Source organism: Panulirus ornatus, chromosome 50 (assembly GCF_036320965.1).
Source record: "Panulirus ornatus isolate Po-2019 chromosome 50, ASM3632096v1, whole genome shotgun sequence".
In the NCBI taxonomy this organism is placed as follows: Eukaryota; Metazoa; Arthropoda; class Malacostraca; order Decapoda; family Palinuridae; genus Panulirus; species Panulirus ornatus.
The window spans coordinates 22,100,032-22,120,979 of NC_092273.1; the positions used below are offsets into that span (position 1 = coordinate 22,100,032).

A 20,948-nucleotide genomic window follows, 5' to 3' on the forward strand; every position below is an offset into this window, starting at 1 on the left:
TCTTTATCCTCTCTTTCTCTTTATATTGTTTTTGATATTTTCTTCATCCTCGCTTTCTCTTTATATCATTTGCACAAATTTCTCTCGGTTTATTATCTTTCCTAATCTAATGTTTCTTTTGGGCTATTCTTTTTTATTATTTTGCTTTGTCGCTGTCTCCCGCGTTAGCGAGGTAGCGCAAGGAAACAGACGAAAGAATGGCCCAACCCACCCACATACACATGCATATACATACACATCCACACACGCAAATATACATACCTATACATTTCAATGTACACATATATATACACGCACGGACATATACATATATACACATGTACATAATTCATACTGTCTGCCTTTATTTATTCCCATCGCCACCCCGCCACACATGGAATAACAACCCCCTCCCCCCTCATGTGTGCGAGGTAGCGCTAGGAAAAGACAACAAAGGCCCCATTCGTTCACATTCAGTCTCTAGCTGTCATGTAATAATGCATCGAAACCACAGCTCCCTTTCCACATCCAGGCCCCACACAACTTTCCATGGTTTACCCCAGACGCTTCACATGCACTGGTTCAATCCATTGACAACATGTCGACCCTGATATACCACATCGTTCCAATTCACTCTATTCCTTGCCCGCCTTTCACCCTCCTGCATGTTCAGGCCCCGATCACTCAAAATCTTTTTCACTCCATCTTTCCACCTCCAATTTGGTCTCCCACTTCTCCTCGTTCCCCCCACCTCTGACACATATATCCTCTTGGTCATTCTTTCCTCACTCATTCTCTCCATGTGACCAAACCATTTCAAAACACCCTCTTCTGCTCTCTCAACCACACTCTTTTTATTTCCACACATCTCTCTTACCCTTATATTACTTACTCGATCAAACCACCTCACACCATATATTGTCCTCAAACATCTCATTTCCAGCACATCCACCCTCCTGCGCACAACTCTATCCACAGCCCAATCCTTGCAACCATACAACATTGTTGGAACCACTGTTCCTTTAAACATACCCATTTTTGCTTTCCGAGATAATGTTCTCAACTTCCAAACATTCTTCAAGGCTCCCAGAACTTTCGCCCCCTCCCCCACCCTATGATTCACTTCCACTTTCATGGTTCCATCTGCTGCCAGATCTGCTCCCAGATATCTAAAACACTTTACTTCCTCCAGTTTTTCTCCATTCAAACTTACCTCCCAATTGACTTGACCCTCAACCCTACTGTACCTAATAACTTTGCTCTTATTCACATTTACTCTCAACTTTCTTCTTTCACACACTTTACCAAACTCAGTCACCAGCTTCTGCAGTTTCTCACATGAATCAGCCACCAGCGCTGTATCATCAGTGAACAGCAACTGACTCACTTTCCAAGCTCTCTCATCCACAACAGACTGCATACTTGCCCCTCTTTCCAAAACTCTTATATTCACCTCCCTAACAACCCCATCCATAAACAAATTAAACAACCATGGAGACATCACACACCCTTGCCGCAAACCTACATTCACTGAGAACCAATCACTTTCCTCTCTTCCTACACGTACACATGCCTTACATTTTGTGCTAATAACCAATATTCCTGATGGAAGATCTTTAGTCCCACATCTGCATTTATGATAATCAGAATGATCACCCCTGATTTTTTAAAACTCTAAGTTGTAGTCTGTTTAATTCTTTGATGTTTTTGATATAAAGAAGTGATTGGGTCACAATTGCCAGAGAAGGGAAACAAAAAATGGATGTTTGTGAGATAGACCAGTCAAGGTGATTAAAATACCAGTATGTAGGTTTAAGAGAAGCTGTGAGTCAAAAAGATATACACAAAGAGTGCATCAAATTACCTTAACTAACAATGAAACTCATTTGTTCACAAGAAAGCCTTTCAAGGAGGAAGCATGAAACAGACAAATGCCATTTTGTATGTTGTTTCATCCCTCTGAGTACTCTAAAGTAAGCCTTTATCCTTTATTTCAAGCTCCAATAAAATAGATTGAACCTTAAGGAGAACAGTAGCTACTTTTGAACTTTGATAATCAAGGTGAGAGCCTCTAAACATGGTAGTTCACATTTTTAAAACTTGATTCTTCCTATATCCTCTTGTTGATCCTCCATTGCTAATTTTGAAGAACTGTAAACTATTAATGGTGAAGTTAATATCCTGCATAGAACTTTGAAAAATCTTGATCTCATTTCTGGCTTTTCTTCCCTTCCTGCATGGACAAACTCATAGTTGCTAAACTCTCCCTATAATTGAACATCTGCATTTGCTTTTGTTTTTATTATTGTTTCTGCAAGTGGATTGACCATACTGATGGTGCATTCTCTATCTGTGCATAGCAGAACACTGCTTTTTATTTATTTCAGGTTTGCATTATGTTGCTAATTTGTTATTACCAATATTACTGATATAATTCCCTTCCATAATAATTCTCCTTATGTTGTTTTTTAGGGATAGGGTGATTGTTACATTATCCTCTGGCCAATTTTACATGTAGATTTGTGTAATTTCATCTTCGACCAGATTTTGGTCATGAATGGGTCCTTTTCTGTTAATTGTGTTTTAATCACTTTGCATTTAGTTAGGATGAACTTCAACCATGCATAAGACCAAAGCTGGATCTTTTCCTTGTCTTTTTGTCATTTATTACAATCATGGTCATTCCTTACTTCCTACATAACTTTGTCATCATCGACAAAATTTCAAGTATGACTTCAGGCCTTTTTTCAGGCAACTTATGTAGACTAGAAATAACAGTGATCCTTATGTAGACTAGAAATAACAGTTATCTTAGGACCAAGCTCAGCAGAACACCTCTGTTGACTCATCCACTTTAAAAGACATCCCTGATGGGTGTTCTTTGTTTCCTTCCACACATAAAATTTTCACTTCATTGAAGGAATTCTCTCTTGCCTACCTGAAAATCCATTTTCTTCCCAGCCTGTAGTGTGAGATGATTTCAGAATGCTTTGTGGAATTTGAACATTTTTATTATGGTTAATACGGTAACTACTCAAAATACAGGTACAATTTTCCTTTTTGATGAAAAAAAAAAGGTCCATTTGTTTGTGCTTCTTCCACATGTGGATGACTGAGAATCTATCCACAAACATAAGATTTTTCCTTGTCATGCATATTACTTGACAACACTCAATTCTCACAGCTCATTCTTCATAACTCTAGATTTTTCTGCATTGAGCACTATGCATTAGCCCTGCCTTTTGGCAAAATGGTTGGAGCAATAGATAGAAGTAGTAGGTAGGAACATTTAGGCAGGAGCATTAGACAGAAACATTAGATGGAGGTAGTCGGTAGGAACATTAGGCAGGAGCATTAGATTAGAAACATTAGATAAAGGTAGTAGGTAGGAGCATTAGGCAGGGGTATTAGGTAGTAGTAATCATTAGGAACATTAGATAGGAGCTTCTGCAGACACTTTGTTAGAGTTGCCTTCTGCCAATGGCCTGTTAAGGGTGAGACACTAAAGGCTAAGGAGTAGCACTGGTGTTCACTAGTTGCGACAACTCTGTTTCCGTGGCCACATTCTTGAGGGAGTTCCTGGAGGTAATAAGCATGAGTGATGGATGGGTAGCATAACTTGATTGGTCACATCAGCCCTGATGTTGATAGAGAAAGATTCAACTATGATAGATCATTTGAATGAAAATCCTTTAATGAGTGAATGCCCTCCTTCAGTATGATATGGCTCAGCTTTTGTATCCCATCCAATTACCACACTTTCACCACTTTTTTCAGCAAAATCATGTATATGAAAAATATAGACTAGGTAATTCCTAACATTATTACCTCCTGACTTATAGTTTGACCAGCTGGAACCAGGCAGGATATTCCAGGCAAAGGCATACTGCTGCAATGAGAAGTTTTGTGGAGATGTATTGGAGAAAGAGGTGGCAACAAAGCCATCAAAACCAGAACTTGAAGGTCATCTGTCAGTCCAGAAGAAGACTAACTCCACCATCACAATTAGCTTGCCTAACATTATCAGTAATAATGATGGAAACAGGTTGGTCACTTGTTAACTTTGTCTACACTTGATAGTAAAAGGGGAACCTGCTCACCCCTGACAGGACAAGGTGTTGACAACAGGCAGTCTCCTCCCTTCCCTCTGACTGCATTTGGTGAATATGTCAAATGAGTCCCCCCCCATCAATAATCATATATCATTTATGGTGATGATAAAAGATGAGTCCTCTTTCCTCTTTGGCTACAGATGATGATCTTTTCTACAACACATGCATTGCCAACAGGTATGTCCTCCCTCCTTTGGTTATGAATGTACGGGGACTTTATGAGATAATCTTCCCTCATTGCATACATATGATGATAGTACAAGGCCAGTTCTCTCTCTTTCTTCAAAGAGGCCTGGATAACATCTACAGATGGGCAGATGAAAACTTATGGAATTTAATGAAGAGAAATATGAACATATTTTTCATAGTACAGCTGATGGTATTGCAGTGCATGCATGCAGAGTCTTACAGGAAAAGAAATAGAGAGTGAAACAAACTTTAGGGATCTGGTAATGATTATCCATGAAGAATTTGAATTCGAGGTACTTATGAAAAAGATACCATAGTGCTTACAAGCCAAACAGTATGTGGAATGGTATTGAGAACATTTTCATCTAGAAACAGACACTTAATAATCTGCATATCTGTTGTATATTGAAGGAGTTGCCAGGCATATATCATATATATCATCCCCTAATGCTCAGGACTGTAAACCCCTAGCTTTTTCAGTAATTCATGATAATTCATGTGCTCCATTCCATTTGTCAACTTGAGGAATGTGAAACGTTAATGGACTGAACTACAGCATGTGAAGCATTCAAGGTAAACCATGGAAAGTCTGTAGGGCCTGGTTGTGGATAGGTTTATTACAAATGACAGCTATAGAATTGATGTAATCAGATGTGACTGTTCTTCATCTGTTCCTGGCATTGCTTCACTAGCATGAGAAATGGCAGTCAAATATGAAAGAAAAGAATAAGCAGTAAACTCAGATACTCCTGTGTTGTTTGGTCACCAGTTGAATATACTGAATTACACAAAATAGAAGGAATGCAGAAACATTTCACATATAAGACAAATAGAGTGGAGCATATGACTTATTGTGAATGAAAAAGCTAGTTTCAGTGTTGAACATCACAGGAAGATATACAGAATGGTATATGCCTGGCATCTAATAGAGGGAATAAAGAACAGTGTTTTGATCCTGAAAGCAATTAGACAAGGATTAGATAGAATCATTAAGTGAAGAAAAATAGAAAAAAAATTACAAGACATGAATAGCTAGTAGGGAAGTAGGAAAGATTATTTAATGCAATACTTGGTGATATAAGAAATTCAAATGAAGTGAATACAGAAGCATTCAAAAATATACTCTTAATTGAAGACAATACTGGATAAACCTAGAATACATAACTATGCCAGACAAGTGGCTTTCAAAAACTATGGTAATATACAACAATCAAGAAAAGTAGGGGGACAAGGTGAGGCAGTTGAGAGAAATGTCATTAGTCAACACATTAGTTAAGTGGTAAATGCAATGCATTAGTCTTGCATCCATGGCAAAATCTCATTTTAGGTTGTCTAGGTCGGTCTCTCTCTCTCTCTCTCTCTCTCTCTCTCTCTCTCTCTCTCTCTCTCTCTCTCTCTCTCTCTCTTTCTCTCTCTTTCTCTCTCTTTCTCTCTCTTTCTCTCTCTCTCTCTCTCTCTCTCTCTCTCTCTCTCTCTCTCTCTCTCTCTCTCTCTCTCTCTCTCTCTCTCTCTCTCAACAAACTTAAATTATAGAGGTATAAGTTTGTTGAGTATTCCTGGGAAATTATATGGGAGGGTATTGATTGACAGGGTGAAGACATGTACAGAGCATCAGATTCGGGAAGAGCAGTGTGGTTTCAGAAGTAGTAGAGGATGTGTGGATCAGGTGTTTGCTTTGAAGAATGTATGTAAGAAATACTTAGAAAAGCAAATGGATTTGTATGTAGCATTTATGGATCTGGAGAAGGCATATGATAGAGATGCTCTGTGGAAGGTATTAAGAATATATGGTGTGGGACGCAAGTTGTTATAAGCAGTGAAAAGTTTTTATCGAGGATGTAAGGCATGTGTACGTGTAGGAAGAGAGGAAAGTGATTGGTTCTCAGTGAATGTAGGTTTGTGGCAGGGGTGCGTGTTGTCTCCATGGTTGTTTAATTTGTTTATGGATGGGGTTGTTAGGGAGGTGAATGCAAGAGTTTTAGAGAGAGGGGCAAGTATGCTGTCTGTTGTGGATGAGAGAGCTTGGGAAGTGAGTCAGTTGTTGTTCGCTAATGATACAGCACTGGTGGTTGATTCATTTGAGAAACTGCAGAAACTGATGACTGAGTTTGGTAAAGTGTGTGAAAGAAGAAAGCTGAGAGTAAATGTGAATAAGAGCAAGGCTATTAGGTACAGGGGTGGAGGAGGGGGCGAAAGTTCTGGGAGTGTTGAAAAATGTGTGGAAGGTGAGAACATTAGCTCGGAAAGCAAAAATGGGTATGTTTGAAGGAATAGTGGTTCCAACAATGTTATATGGTTGTGAGGCATGGGCTATAGATAGAGTTGTGCGGAGGAGGGTGGATATGTTGGAAATGAGATGTTTGAGGACAATATGTGGTGTGCGGTGGTTTGATCGAGTAAGTAATGAAAGGGTAAGAGAGATGTGTGGTAATAAAAAGAGTGTGGTTGAGAGAGCAGAAGAGGGTGTTTTGAAATGGTTTGGTCACATAGAGAGAATGAGTGAGGAAAGATCGACCAAGAGGATATATGTGTCAGAGGTGGAGGGAACGAGGAGAAGTGGGAGACCAAATCGGAGATGGAAAGATGGAGTGAAAAAGATTTTGAGTGATTGGGGCCTGAACATGCAGGAGGGTGAAAGGCATGCAAGGAATTGAGTGAATTGGAACGATGTGGTATACCGGGGTCGACATACTGTCAGTGGATAGAACCAGGGCATGTGAAGCGTCTGGAGTAAACCATCGAAAGTTCTGTGGGGCCTGGAAGTGGAAAGGGAGCTGTGGTTTCGGTGCATTATACATGACAGCAAGAGACTGAGTGTGAGCGAATGTGGCCTTAGTTGTCTTTTCCTAGTGCTACCTTGCACACATGTAGGGGTAGGGGTTTTTATTTCATGTGTGGAGGGGTGGCGATGGGAATGAATAAAGGCAGACTATATGAATTATGTACATGTGTATATATGTATATGTCTGTGTGTGTATATATATGTTACGTTGAGATGTATAGGTATGCATATTTGCGTGTGTGGAAGTGTATGTATATACATGTGTATGTGGGTGGGTTGGGCCATTCTTTCGTCTGTTTCCTTGCGCTACCTCGCTAATGCGGGAGACAGCGACAAAGCAAAATAAATGATAAATACATGAATAGATATATATTACATTGCACATAGGTAATGTTAGACCAAATCTTCCCACCCCATCTCTCTCTTTAATTACATGGCACATAAGGTAAGTCACACCAAATCTCCTTCCTGCCCTATCATACAGTGACAGCAAGGATGCAGGTCATAGAGGCTCATCACACCTTGGTCTAAAAATAACCATTTACCAAATCATGCTACCAGTCTTGTACAAATTTACTTAAAGAAATTAATGGATAATATTTGAATAAAAGATCCATCTGAAACAAAATAGCTGAATTTCTTTGTTCAGTGAATGTGATAATAACAATGGTTTAACAGAAACATTTCTGAATACAAAAATCAGTGATCTGATTAGCATGTGCTATCTGTTTGACTGCAAATTATTGTAGGGGACAGAGACAGTCAAGGAAGTGGAACTGCACTGCATGTAAAATCTTACCTAAATCCCAACAAATTTCAGACTACAAAATTTACCACTGTTGAACATTTGCATGTTCATATTAGCAGGGTATTTTCCAAACTTTACGTAAAAGTTATCTATAGACCCCCTAGTAAGCCAGCAGATATTGACAGTCATTTACGAGAGTTTGCAGGATAAAGACTCGGTCATTCTTGGGGATTTTAATCTTCCAGAAATCAACTGGCAAACTATCTCGGGTGTAGAAAATGAATCAGGTAGACTAATCAACTTTGTCGAAAACAAGTCTCTTGACCAAACCATTACCTAGTCAATGAGGGAAGCTGATATACTTGATTTAGTTCTGGCATCTCGGGAGTTCTTTGTAATTAATACTGGTATTGGAGAATGTTTAGGCACTTGTGACCACAACATGGATTGGTTTGATGTAAGTATCAAAACTGACTCCCCTAAAACCAGTATTATTACCCCTAACTTTAAGAATGCTGATTTCAGTTGGTTGCATGACACTTTTAAAGGGTCTCACTTTGTTGGTTCATGCCATGAGGAATTATAGGCAAGTTTTAAGTGTCAGTTTATCCACCATCAAGTCGCATTCATTTCTTTTCATAACAGAAACAATAAAACCAACAAAAAGCCTAAATAGTACTCCCAAGTTATTGCAAGAGCTATACGTCACAGGAATAAACTCTATAAGCTTTTGAAATTGGACAACAGCTCAAGTATTGCAGCACAGTTTAACCCAATCAGAAGACACATAAAGGTCTTACCACACAAGCCAAGAGAAGATACGAAGTGTGTATTGCAAGAGATAAAAGAGATATATCAATAAGAACCTTATAATGAGTGGGATAGGACCCTTATAATATAAGGATGGTTAACCCATTGTGGACAATAAAAGCTTAGTATCAACCCTGAACAAGTTTGTTTAGTTACCTTTTGACACTAGAAAGAAATGACAAATTTTGAGACTGATAAATAACACTGACAAGATACAAGAATTTACCGTCACACATAGAGAAGCACTGGCACAGATAGATAAGTTAAAGACTAGTAAAAGCCCAGGTCCTGATCATTTCCATCCCTAAGTAATTCAAAATGTCAAACACGAAATTACTGAATCATTGACCTATGTTTTCATTGAATCTCTCCTGGATGGGATAGTCCCACAGGACTGGAGACTGGCAGGCATCTCTCATACATAAAAAGGGAAGATGTGAATTGCCTGGCAGTTACCATCCTGTTAGCCTCACATCAGTTATATGTAAAATTCTGGAGTCAATTATGAGAGATAAAATCATAGCCTACCTGGAACAACACAGTCTGGTCAATAATACACACCATGATTTTAGAAGAACTAGATCATGCCTTACAAACCTCATTGAATTTTATCATAAATTATTCAGTTCCCTATACCTGGGGTTACAGGAGAAAGAATACTTCCCACGCATTCCTCACATGTCGTAGAAGGCGACTAAAGGAGACGGGAGTGGGGGGGGCTAGAAACCCTCCCCTCCTTGTATTTTAACTTTCTAAAAGGGGAAACAGAAGAAGGAGTCATGCGGGTAGTGCTCATCCTCCTCGAAGGCTCAGATTGCGGTGTCTAAATGTGTTTGGATGTAACCAAGATGAGAAAAAAGGAGAGATAGGTAGTATGTTTAAAGAAAGGAACCTGGATGCTTTGGCTCTGAGTGATATGAAGCTCAAGGGTAAAGGGGAAGAATGGTTTGGGAATGTTTTGGGAGTAAAGTCGGGTTGGTGAGAGAACAAGAGCAAGGAAAGGAGTAGCACTTCTCCTGAAACAGGAGTGGTGGGAGTATGTGATAGAGTGTAAGAAAGTAAACTCTAGATTGATAAGGGTAAAACTGAAAGGTGGATGGAGAGAGATAGGTGATTATTAGTGCATATGCACCTGGGTATGAGAAGAAAGACCACGAGAGGCAAGTGTTTTGGGAGTAGCTGAGTGAGTTTGTTAGTAGTTTTGATGCACACGACTGGGTTATAGTGATGGGTGATTTGAATGCAAAGGTGAGTAATGTGGCAGTTGAGGGAATAATTGGTGTACATGGGGTGTTCAGTGTTGTAAATGGAAATGGTGAAGAGCTTGTAGATTTGTGTGCTGAAAAAGGACTGGTGATTGGGAATACCTGGTTTAAAAAGAGATATGCATAAGTATACATATGTAAGTAGGAGATGGCCAGAGAGCGTTATTGGATTACATGTTAATTGATAGGTGTGCAAGAGAGAGACTTTTGGATGTTAATGTGCTGAGAGGTGCAACTGGAGGGATGTCTGATCATTATCTTGTGGAGGCGAAGGTGAAGATTTGTAGAGGTTTTCAAAAAAGAAGAGAGAATGTTGGGGTAAAGAGAGTGGTGAGAGTAAGTGAGCTTGGGAAGGAGACTTGTGTGGGGAAGTACCAGGAGAGACTGAATGCTGAATGGAAAAAAGTGAGAGCAAAGGGTGTAAGGGGAGTGGGGGAGGAATGGGATGTATTTAAGGAAGCAGTGATTGCTTGCGCAAAAAATGGGAGGTGGGCAGATTAGAAAGGATAGTGAGTGGTGGGATGATGAAGTATTAGTGAAAGAGAAGAGAGAGGAATTTGGACGAGTTTTATAAGGAAATAGTGCAAATGACTGGGAGATGGATAAATGAAAGAGGCAAGAGGTCAAGAGAAAGGTGCAAGAGGTGAAAAAAGAGGGCAAATAAGAGTTGGGGTGAGAGAGTATCATTAGACTTTAGGGAGAATAAAAAGATGCTTTGGAAGGAGGTAAATAAAGTGCGCAAGACAAGAGAACAAATGGGGAACATCGATGAAGAAGGCTAAAGGGGAGGTGATAACAAGTAGTGGTGATGTGAGAAGGAGATGGAGTGAGCATTTTGAAGGTTTGTTGAATGTGTTAGATGACAGAGTGGCAGATATAGGGTGTTTTGGTCAAGGTGGTGTGCGAAGTGATAGGGTTAGGGAGAATGATTTGGTAAACAGAGAAGAGGTAGTGAAAGCTTTGCAGAAGATGAAAGCTGGCAAGGCAGTGGGGTTGGATAGTATTGCAGTGGAATTTATTAAAAAAGGGAGTGGCTGTGTTGTTGACTGGTTAGTAAGGATATGTAATGTATGTATGATTCATGGTGAGATGCCTGAAGATTGGCAGAATGCATGCATAATGCCACTGTACAAAGGCAAAGGGGATAAAGGTGAGTGCTCAAATTACAGAGGTATAAGTTTGTTGAGTATTCCTGGGAAACTATATGGGAGGGTATTGATTGAGAGGGTGAAGGCATGTCCAGAGCCTTCTGTGGTTTCAGAAGTGGTAGAAGATGTGTAGATCAGATGTTTGCTTTGAAGAATGTATGTGAGAAATACTTAGAAAAGCAAATGGATTTGTATGTAGCATTCATGGATCTGGAGAAGGCATATGATAGTGTTGATAGAGATGCTCTGTGGAAGGTATTAAGAATATATGGTGTGGGAGACAAGTTGTTAGAAGCAGTGAAAAGTTTTTATTGAGGATGTAAGGCATGTGTATTAGTAGGATGAGAGGAAGGTGAATGGTTCTCAGTGAATGTCAGCAACAGGAGTGCGTGATGACTCCATGGTTGTTTAATTTGTTTATGGATAGGGTTGTTAGGGAGATGAATGCAAGAGTTTTGGAGAGAGGGGCAAGTATGCAGTCTGTTGTGTATGAGAGAGCTTGGGAAGTGAGTCAATTGTTGTTCGCTGATGATACAGCACTGGTAGCTGATTTGGGTGAGAAACTGCAGAAGTTGGTAACTGAGTTTGGTAAAATGTGTGAAAGAAGAATGCTGAGAGTAAATGTGAATAAGAGCAAGGTTATTAGGTACAGTAGGGTTGAGGGACAAGTCAATTGGGAGGTAAGTTTGAATGGAGAAAAACTGGAGGAAATGAAGTGTTTTAGATATCTGGGAATGGATTTGGCAGCGGATGAAGCCATGGAAGCGGAAGTGAGTCACAGGGTGGGGGAGGGGCGAAAGTTCTGGGAGCATTGAAAAATGTGTGGAAAGCAAGAACATTAGCTCGTAAAGCAAAAATGGGTATGTTTGAAGGAATAGTGGTTCCAACAATGTTATATGGTTGTGAGGCGTGGGCTATAGATAGAGTTGTGCGGAGGAGGGTGGATGTGTTGGTAATGAGATGTTTTAGGACAATATGTGGTGTGAGGTGGTTTGATCGAGTAAGTAATGAAAGAGTAAGAGGAATGTGTGGTAATAAAAAGAGTGTGGTTGAGAGAGCAGAAGAGGGTGTTTTAAAATGGTTTGGTCACATGGAGAGAATGAATGAGGAAAGATTGACAAAGAGGATATATGTGTCAGAGGTGGAGGGAACGAGGAGAAGTGGGAGACTAAATTGGAGGTGGAAAGATGGAATGAAAAAGACTGTGAGCCATCGGGGCCTGAACATGTAGGAGGGTGAAAGGCGTGCAAGGAATAGAGTGAACTGGAATGATGTGGTATATCCAGGATCACCGTGCTGTCAGTGGATTGAATTAGGGCATGTGAAGCGTCTTGGGTAACCCTTGGAAAGTTCTGTGGGGCCTGGATGTGGAAAGTGAGCTGTGGTTTTGGTGCATTATACATGACAGCTAGAGACTGAGTGTGAATGAATGTGGCCTTTGTTGTCTCTTCCTAGCGCTACCTCACGCGCATGCAGGAGGAGGGGGTTGTCATTTCATGTGTGGCAGGGTTGCGATAGGAATGAATAAATTTAGGCAGACAGTATGAATTATGTACATGTGTATATATGCATATGTCTGTGTATCATATGTATACGTTGAAATGTATAGGTATGTATATGTGCGTGTGTGGACATGTATGTATATACATGTATATGTGGGTGGGTTGTGCCATTTTTTCGTCTGTTTCCTTGTACTACCTCTAACTCGGAAGACAGCGACAAAGTATAATAGAATAGAAAAAAATATTCAGTACCCATGACAAGGTCAAAGCAATAGTATTTGTATACTTTCTTAGATATGATATTTTAGACTTCCAGAAAGTATTCAACAAAGTCTCCCACATTAGATTGATGCATAAACTCTTGGCCTTGGGAATTATTAGTTGCATAGAATATTAGGTAAAAGCCTGGTTATGTGATAGGAAATAGTGTCATAATGAATGATGAATCATCTTGGTCTCCTGTTACAAGTAAGATCCCCCAGGGATTTATACTTGAGCCTATACTTACATCATTTAAATCAACCACATTGACATAGGACTGAATTTTTTGGTATCAAAATTTCCAGGTGACACATAGATCGGCATAGTTATATTAACTGAAGAAGATAGGTTAAGATTACAAGAGGATCTAGATAAAATCACTGAATGGTCATGAAAATGGCAAATGCTATGTAACATCAATAAATGTGAGCTGTTACAAGTATGAGACTTCAACAAGAGTATTTATTATGAACTGATGGGCTACAAGTGTGATAGATCTAGAGATCACTGCTTCCAATCACTTCAGATTCTTCCAGCATTGTAATGAAGCTGATAAGAAAGGTGAGAACAATGGAAGTAAGGGGAGTGGGGGAGGAATGGGATGTATTTAGGGAATCAGTGATGGATTGCGCAAAAGATGCTTGTGGCATGAGAAGAGTGGGAGGTGGGTTGATTAGAAAGGGTAGTGAGTGGTGGGATGAAGAAGTAAGAGTATTAGTGAAAGAGAAGAGAGAGGCATTTGGACGATTTTTGCAGGGAAAAAATGCAATTGAGTGGGAGATGTATAAAAGAAAGAGACAGGTCAAGAGAAAGGTGCAAGAGGTGAAAAAAAGGGCAAATGAGAGTTGGGGTGAGAGAGTATCATTAAATTTTAGGGAGAATAAAAAGATGTTCTGGAAGGAGGTAAATAAAGTGCGTAAGACAAGGGAGCAAATGGGAACTTCAGTGAAGGGCGCAAATGGGGAGGCAATAACAAGTAGTGGTGATGTGAGAAGGAGATGGAGTGAGTATTTTGAAGGTTTGTTGAATGTGTTTGATGATAGAGTGGCAGATATAGGGTGTTTTGGTCGAGGTGGTGTGCAAAGTGAGAGGGTTGGGGAAAATGATTTGGTAAACAGAGAAGAGGTAGTGAAAGCTTTGCGGAAGATGAAAGCCGGCAAGGCAGCAGGTTTGGATGATATTGCAGTGGAATTTATTAAAAAAGGGGGTGACTGTATTGTTGACTGGTTGGTAAGGTTATTTAATGTATGTATGACTCATGGTGAGGTGCCTGAGGATTGGTGGAATGCGTGCATAGTGCCATTGTACAAAGGCAAAGGGGATAAGAGAGAGTGCTCAAATTACAGAGGTATAAGTTTGTTGAGTATTCCTGGTAAATTATATGGGAGGGTATTGATTGAGAGGGTGAAGGCATGTACAGAGCATCAGATTGGGGAAGAGCAGTGTGGTTTCAGAAGTGGTAGAGGATGTGTGGATCAGGTGTTTGCTTTGAAGAATGTATGTGAGAAATACTTAGAAAAGCAAATGGATTTGTATGTAGCATTTATGGATCTGGAGAAGGCATATGATAGAGTTGATAGAGATGCTTTGTGGAAGGTATTAAGAATATATGGTGTGGGAGGAAAGTTGTTAGAAGCAGTGAAAAGTTTTTATCGAGGATGTAAGGCATGTGTACGTGTAGGAAGAGAGGAGAGTGACTGGTTCTCGGTGAATGTAGGTTTGCGGCAGGGGTGTGTGATGTCTCCATGGTTGTTTAATTTGTTTATGGATGGGGTTGTTAGGGAGGTAAATGCAAGAGTTTTGGAAAGAGGTGCAAGTATAAAGTCTGTTGGGGATGAGAGAGCTTGGGAAGTGAGTCAGTTGTTGTTCGCTGATGATACAGCGCTGGTGGCTGATTCATGTGAGAAACTGCAGAAGCTGGTGACTGAGTTTGGTAAAGTGTGTGGAAGATAAAAGTTAAGAGTAAATGTGAATAAGAGCAAGGTTATTAGGTACAGTAGGGTTGAGGGTCAAGTCAATTGGGAGGTGAGTTTGAATGGAGAAAAACTGGAGGAAGTGAAGTGTTTTAGATATCTGGGAGTGGATCTGGCAGTGGATGGAAACATGGAAGCGGAAGTGGATCATAGGGTGGGGGAGCGGGCGAAAATTCTGGGAGCTTTGAAGAATGTGTGGAAGTCGAGAACATTATCTCGGAAAGCAAAAATGGGTATGTTTGAAGGAATAGTGGTTCCAACAATGTTGTATGGTTGCGAGGCGTGGGCTATGGATAGAGTTGTGCGCAGGAGGATGGATGTGCTGGAAATGAGATGTTTGAGGACAATGTGTGGTGTGAGGTGGTTTGATCGAGTGAGTAACGTAAGGGTAAGAGAGATGTGTGGAAATAAAAAGAGCGTGGTTGAGAGAGCAGAAGAGGGTGTTTTGAAGTGGTTTGGGCACATGGAGAGAATGAGTGAGGAAAGATTGACCAAGAGGATATATGTGTCGGAGGTGGAGGGAACGAGGAGAAGAGGGAGACCAAATTGGAGGTGGAAAGATGGAGTGAAAAAGATTTTGTGTGATCAGGGCCTGAACATGCAGGAGGGTGAAAGGAGGGCAAGGAATAGAGTGAATTGGAACGATGTGGTATACCGGGGTTGACGTGCTGTCAGTGGATTGAATCAAGGCATGTGAAGCGTCTGGGGTAAACCATGGAAAGCTGTGTAGGTATGTATATTTGCGTGTGTGGACGTATGTATATACATGTGTATGGGGGGGTTGGGCCATTTCTTTCGTCTGTTTCCTTGCGCTACCTCGCAAACGCGGGAGACAGCGACAAAGTATAATAAATAAATATAAATATATATATATATATATATATATATATATATATATATATATATATATATATATATATATATATATATATATATATGGGTGATTATTGGTGCATATGCACCTGGGCATGAGAAGAAAGATCATGAGAGGCAAGTGTTTTGGGAGCAGCTAAATGAGTGTGTTAGCGGTTTTGATGCACGAGACCGGGTTATAGTGATGGGTGATTTGAATGCAAAGGTGAGTAATGTGGCAGTTGAGGGAATAATTGGTATGCATGGGGTGTTCAGTGTTGTAAATGGAAATGGTGAGGAGCTTGTAGATTTATGTGCTGAAAAAGGACTGATGATTGGGAATACCTGGTTTAAAAAGCGAGATATACATAAGTATACTTATGTAAGTAGGAGAGATGGCCAGAGAGCGTTATTGGATTACGTGTTAATTGACAGGCGTACGAAAGAGAGACTTTTGGATGTCAATGTGCTGAGAGGTGCAACTGGAGGGATGTCTGATCATTATCTTGTGGAGGCTAAGGTGAAGATTAGTATGGGTTTTCAGAAAAGAAGAGTGAATGTTGGGGTGAAGAGGGTGGTGAGAGTAAGTGAGCTTGGGAAGGAGACCTGTGTGAGGAAGTATCAGGAGAGACTGTGTACAGAATGGAAAAAGGTGAGAACAATGGAAGTAAGGGGAGTGGGGGAGGAATGGGATGTATTTAGGGAATCAGTGATGGATTGCGCAAAAGATGCTTGTGGCATGAGAAGAGTGGGAGGTGGGCTGATTAGAAAGGGTAGTGAGTGGTGGGATGAAGAAGTAAGAGTATTAGTGAAAGAGAAGAGAGAGGCATTTGGATGATTTTTGCAGGGAAAAAATGCAATTGAGTGGGAGAAGTATAAAAGAAAGAGACAGGAGGTCAAGAGAAAGGTGCAAGAGGTGAAAAAAAGGGCAAATGAGAGTTGGGGTGAGAGACTATCAGTAAATTTTAGGGAGAATAAAAAGATGTTCTGGAAGGAGGTAAATAGGGCGCGTAAGACAAGGGAGCAAATGGGAACTTCAGTGAAGAGCGTAAATGGGGAGGTGATAACAAGTAGTGGTGATGTGAGGAGATGGAATGAGTATTTTGAAGGTTTGTTAAATGTGTCTGATGACAGAGTGGCAGATATAGGGTGTTTGGGTCGAGGTGGTGTGCAAAGTGAGAGGGTTAGGGAAAATGATTTGGTAAACAGAGAAGAGGTAGTAAAAGCTTTGCGGAAGATGAAAGCCGGCAAGGCAGCAGGTTTGGATGGTATTGCAGTGGAATTTATTAAAAAAGGGGGTGACTGTATTGTTGACTGGTTGGTAAGGTTATTTAATGTATGTATGACTCATGGTGAGGTGCCTGAGGATTGGCGGAATGCGTGCATAGTGCCATTGTACAAAGCCAAAGGGGATAAGAGTGAGTGCTCAAATTACAGAGGTATAAGTTTGTTGAGTATTCCTGGTAAATTATATGGGAGGGTATTGATTGAGAGGGTGAAGGCATGTACAGAGCATCAGATTGGGGAAGAGCAGTGTGGTTTCAGAAGTGGTAGAGGATGTGTGGATCAGGTGTTTGCTTTGAAGAATGTATGTGAGAAATACTTAGAAAAGCAAATGGATTTGTATGTAGCATTTATGGATCTGGAGAAGGCATATGATAGAGTTGATAGAGATGCTCTGTGGAAGGTATTAAGAATATATGGTGTGGGAGGCAAGTTGTTAGAAGCAGTGAAAAGTTTTTATCGAGGATGTAAGGCATGTGTACGTGTAGGAAGAGAGGAAAGTGATTGGTTCTCAGTGAATGTAGGTTTGCGGCAGGGGTGTGTGATGTCTCCATGGTTGTTTAATTTGTTTATGGATGGGGTTGTTAGGGAGGTAAATGCAAGAGTCTTGGAAAGAGGGGCAAGTATGAAGTCTGATGGGGATGAGAGAGCTTGGGAAGTGAGTCAGTTGTTGTTCGCTGATGATACAGCGCTGGTGGCGGATTCATGTGAGAAACTGCAGAAGCTGGTGACGGAGTTTGGTAAAGTGTGTGGAAGAAGAAAGTTAAGAGTAAATGTGAATAAGAGCAAGGTTATTAGGTACAGTAGGGTTGAGGGTCAAGTCAATTGGGAGGTGAGTTTGAATGGAGAAAAACTGGAGGAAGTGAAGTGTTTTAGATATCTGGGAGTGGATCTGTCAGCGGATGGAACCATGGAAGCGGAAGTGGATCATAGGGTGGGGGAGGGGGCGAAAATTTTGGGAGCCTTGAAAAATGTGTGGAAGTCGAGAACATTATCTCGGAAAGCAAAAATGGGTATGTTTGAAGGAATAGTGGTTCCAACAATGTTGTATGGTTGCGAGGCGTGGGCTATGGATAGAGTTGTGCGCAGGAGGATGGATGTGCTGGAAATGAGATGTTTGAGGACAGTGTGTGGTGTGAGGTGGTTTGATCGAGTAAGTAACGTAAGGGTAAGAGAGATGTGTGGAAATAAAAAGAGCGTGGTTGAGAGAGCAGAAGAGGGTGTTTTGAAATGGTTTGGGCACATGGAGAGAATGAGTGAGGAAAGATTGACAAAGAGGATATATGTGTCGGAGGTGGAGGGAACGAGGAGAAGAGGGAGACCAAATTGGAGGTGGAAAGATGGAGTGAAAAGGATTTTGTGTGATCGGGGCCTGAACATGCAGGAGGGTGAAAGGAGAGCAAGGAATAGAGTGAATTGGAGCGATGTGGTATTCAGGGGTTGAAGTGCTGTCGGTGGATTGAATCAAGGCATGTGAAGCGTCCGGGGTAAACCATAGAAAGCTGTGTAGGTATGTATATTTGCGTGTGTGTACGTGTGTATGTACATGTGTATGGGGGGGGTTGGGCCATTTCTTTCGTCTGTTTCCTTGCGCTACCTCGCAACCGCGGGAGACAGCGACGAGTTATAAAAAAAAAAAATATATAAGGAGGGCAAGGAATAGAGTGAATTGGATCGATGTGGTATACTGGAGTTGACGTGCTGTCAGTGGATTGAATCAGGGCATGTGAAGCGTCTGGGGTAAACCATGGAAAGCTGTGTAGGTATGTATATTTGCGTTGTGTGGACGTGTATGTATATACATGTGTATGGGGGTGGGTTGGGCCATTTCTTTCGTCTGTTTCCTCGCACTACTTCGCAAACGCGGGAGACAGCGACAAAGCAAAAAAAAAAAAAAAAAAAGAAAGAAAGCAAATAGGATGTTAGATGCTTTAGCAGAAACTTTTACATACAAAAACAAGAATGTGATATTGCCACCATACCCAAGTCTAGTTTGACCACACATTGAATATGCAGTGTGGTTTGGGCCCCTACTTAAGCTATTGGAGCAACTAATTGATTCCTTCCTTATGTAACAAATCATTCGAGAAACTGCGAGGACTAAACTTGTTCTCCCAAAGCAATAGGCACCTCCAGGGCAAGTTAATAGAATGTTTTGAAATAAAGGATTCAACCATGTCGATATTGAAAATTTCTTTATAGTCGTGCCAGCATTATCGACGATAGAATATGTAAATCTCTAAGTTGATCTGGACTGTATGAAATATTTCTTTACCAAGGACATTATTGATGCATGGAATGCTCTCCCAAAACACTTATTCAAAGCAACACCCATGATATCTTTAGAATTAGGCTTGATCATCATATGTCACTATTGGATATTAAATAATTCATTTAATCAGTTATCATAACTCAGTGGTGTACCATGCTACCTTCTAAACCACTGATCTCTCCCTGGCTATGCGGCAGTAATATACCAACATTGATTAACCCATGTCACTTGCTTTGAGAGAGTAAGAATTATAGGATCATTTTTCAACATCAGGAATAATATAGGCATGCTAAGTCAAGAGGCTGGAACTCTAATTTATGCTTACTGTTGTCTTTATAACAAAGAATGAATGGATGCATGTTGATGATGGGATGCATGACATATTCATGTTCATTATACCTACAGCTTTCCTAAGAAAAATTGCCCTGCAGGTGTATTAATACTGTTATTAAGGGGACTTATATTAATAGTGTTAAGGGCCAGACCAACTTGCTTGGACCTTGGATCTGTGTGGTATCTATGTAAAAACTTGTCATGGTAATCAGTGATTTTCTACTCAGAGGTAAGACAGCACTTAGGAATATGAACACCTTCACTCATAGGAAAGAGTGTATTGATATGAATAACCCTATTCAGAGTTAAGACTGCATTGAGGTTTATGAGCAGCTCCCAAAAGAATAAGCATTGACTACAGTCATTGTTGCTACAAGATTTGTTATTGTTTCTTATTGCACTTGAAATATTCACTGTATAATGCAATGACAGTAAGATTACCAGTGCAACTATTCAAAAGGGGGTGTTCAGATGCCCATATTACTTTAGTAATAATTATTTGCTAGTACTGTTTTGATATTAATGTTTTGGGATTATGAACCACACTTGATACACCAGGATTTGAAGCAATCAAAAGACTACTTCCTTACGTCCAGCATCATTTATGCAAGTAGCTCGACTTTGAGTCTCTATTTGAATCTAGTATCACTTATGAAACTTACATTCTTATCAATGTGTATCATATGTTCATGCAACTGAACTTAGCATATATTCATGAGTTTATCCCTGTTCCCTTGATTGTGTTAAGTCCCAGGCATATAGGTAATTGACTGACTTTTATCCCTTCCAGTGCATCGTGCCAGACTTGGTGATAAACTGACATGCACATCCCTTACTATGTCAAATTTTATAAATCACAAAAGTGACTCATTCATTTTTCTTTATTGGTTCATTAACTTTATTTTAGATAGACTGACTAATCTTCCTGTTCTTCACTTTTGCATAGTTCTTTGGCTGTGGTGGTTCACAATAACCAAAGTAACATCGAGAACTTAACAGCAGAAGCAAAGCAGCTGTTAACAACACGTTATTCTCAGAGTGCCAGAGTTAAGCGTGGTGCCAGACATACCCATGAATGTCAGGCTGGAGAGGACCAGTCCTGTCAACAATCAGTATGGGTTGCAGGTCTTCTATCTAAGGTACAGAATACATAAACTACCTTCAACTTGCATCTTCATTGTTATTCTGATGTATGATATTCTATGATGATGATTTCCTGTTGTTAATATTCTAGTCATATTCAGAAGTCACATGTCACAATACTTGAAAATTTACCATAATTGTGATGCCAGTGTAGCATTACAGATAATTAGGGATCACTGTGTTTATCATCTGTCCATCATAACCTTGCTCTTATTCTAAAAAGACTAAATCAGTTACTCATTAGATTCTACAGTTTTTTACCCAGCACCTGAAGCATTAGGTACCACAAGACTTA

General features: G+C 40.3%; 1 protein-coding gene across 1 annotated transcript in view; it reads left to right on the forward strand.

Annotated features, from left to right (window-relative positions):
• LOC139764653 (receptor-type tyrosine-protein phosphatase mu-like) overlaps positions 1 to 20,948 on the forward strand; it is a 298,336-nt gene that overhangs the window by 98,686 nt on the left and 178,702 nt on the right. Inside the window, exons 16-17 of the mRNA XM_071691513.1 lie at positions 3,822 to 4,024; positions 20,457 to 20,649. Coding sequence (XP_071547614.1) covers positions 3,822 to 4,024; positions 20,457 to 20,649 — 396 coding nt within the window. The remainder of the gene's footprint in view (positions 1 to 3,821; positions 4,025 to 20,456; positions 20,650 to 20,948) is intronic.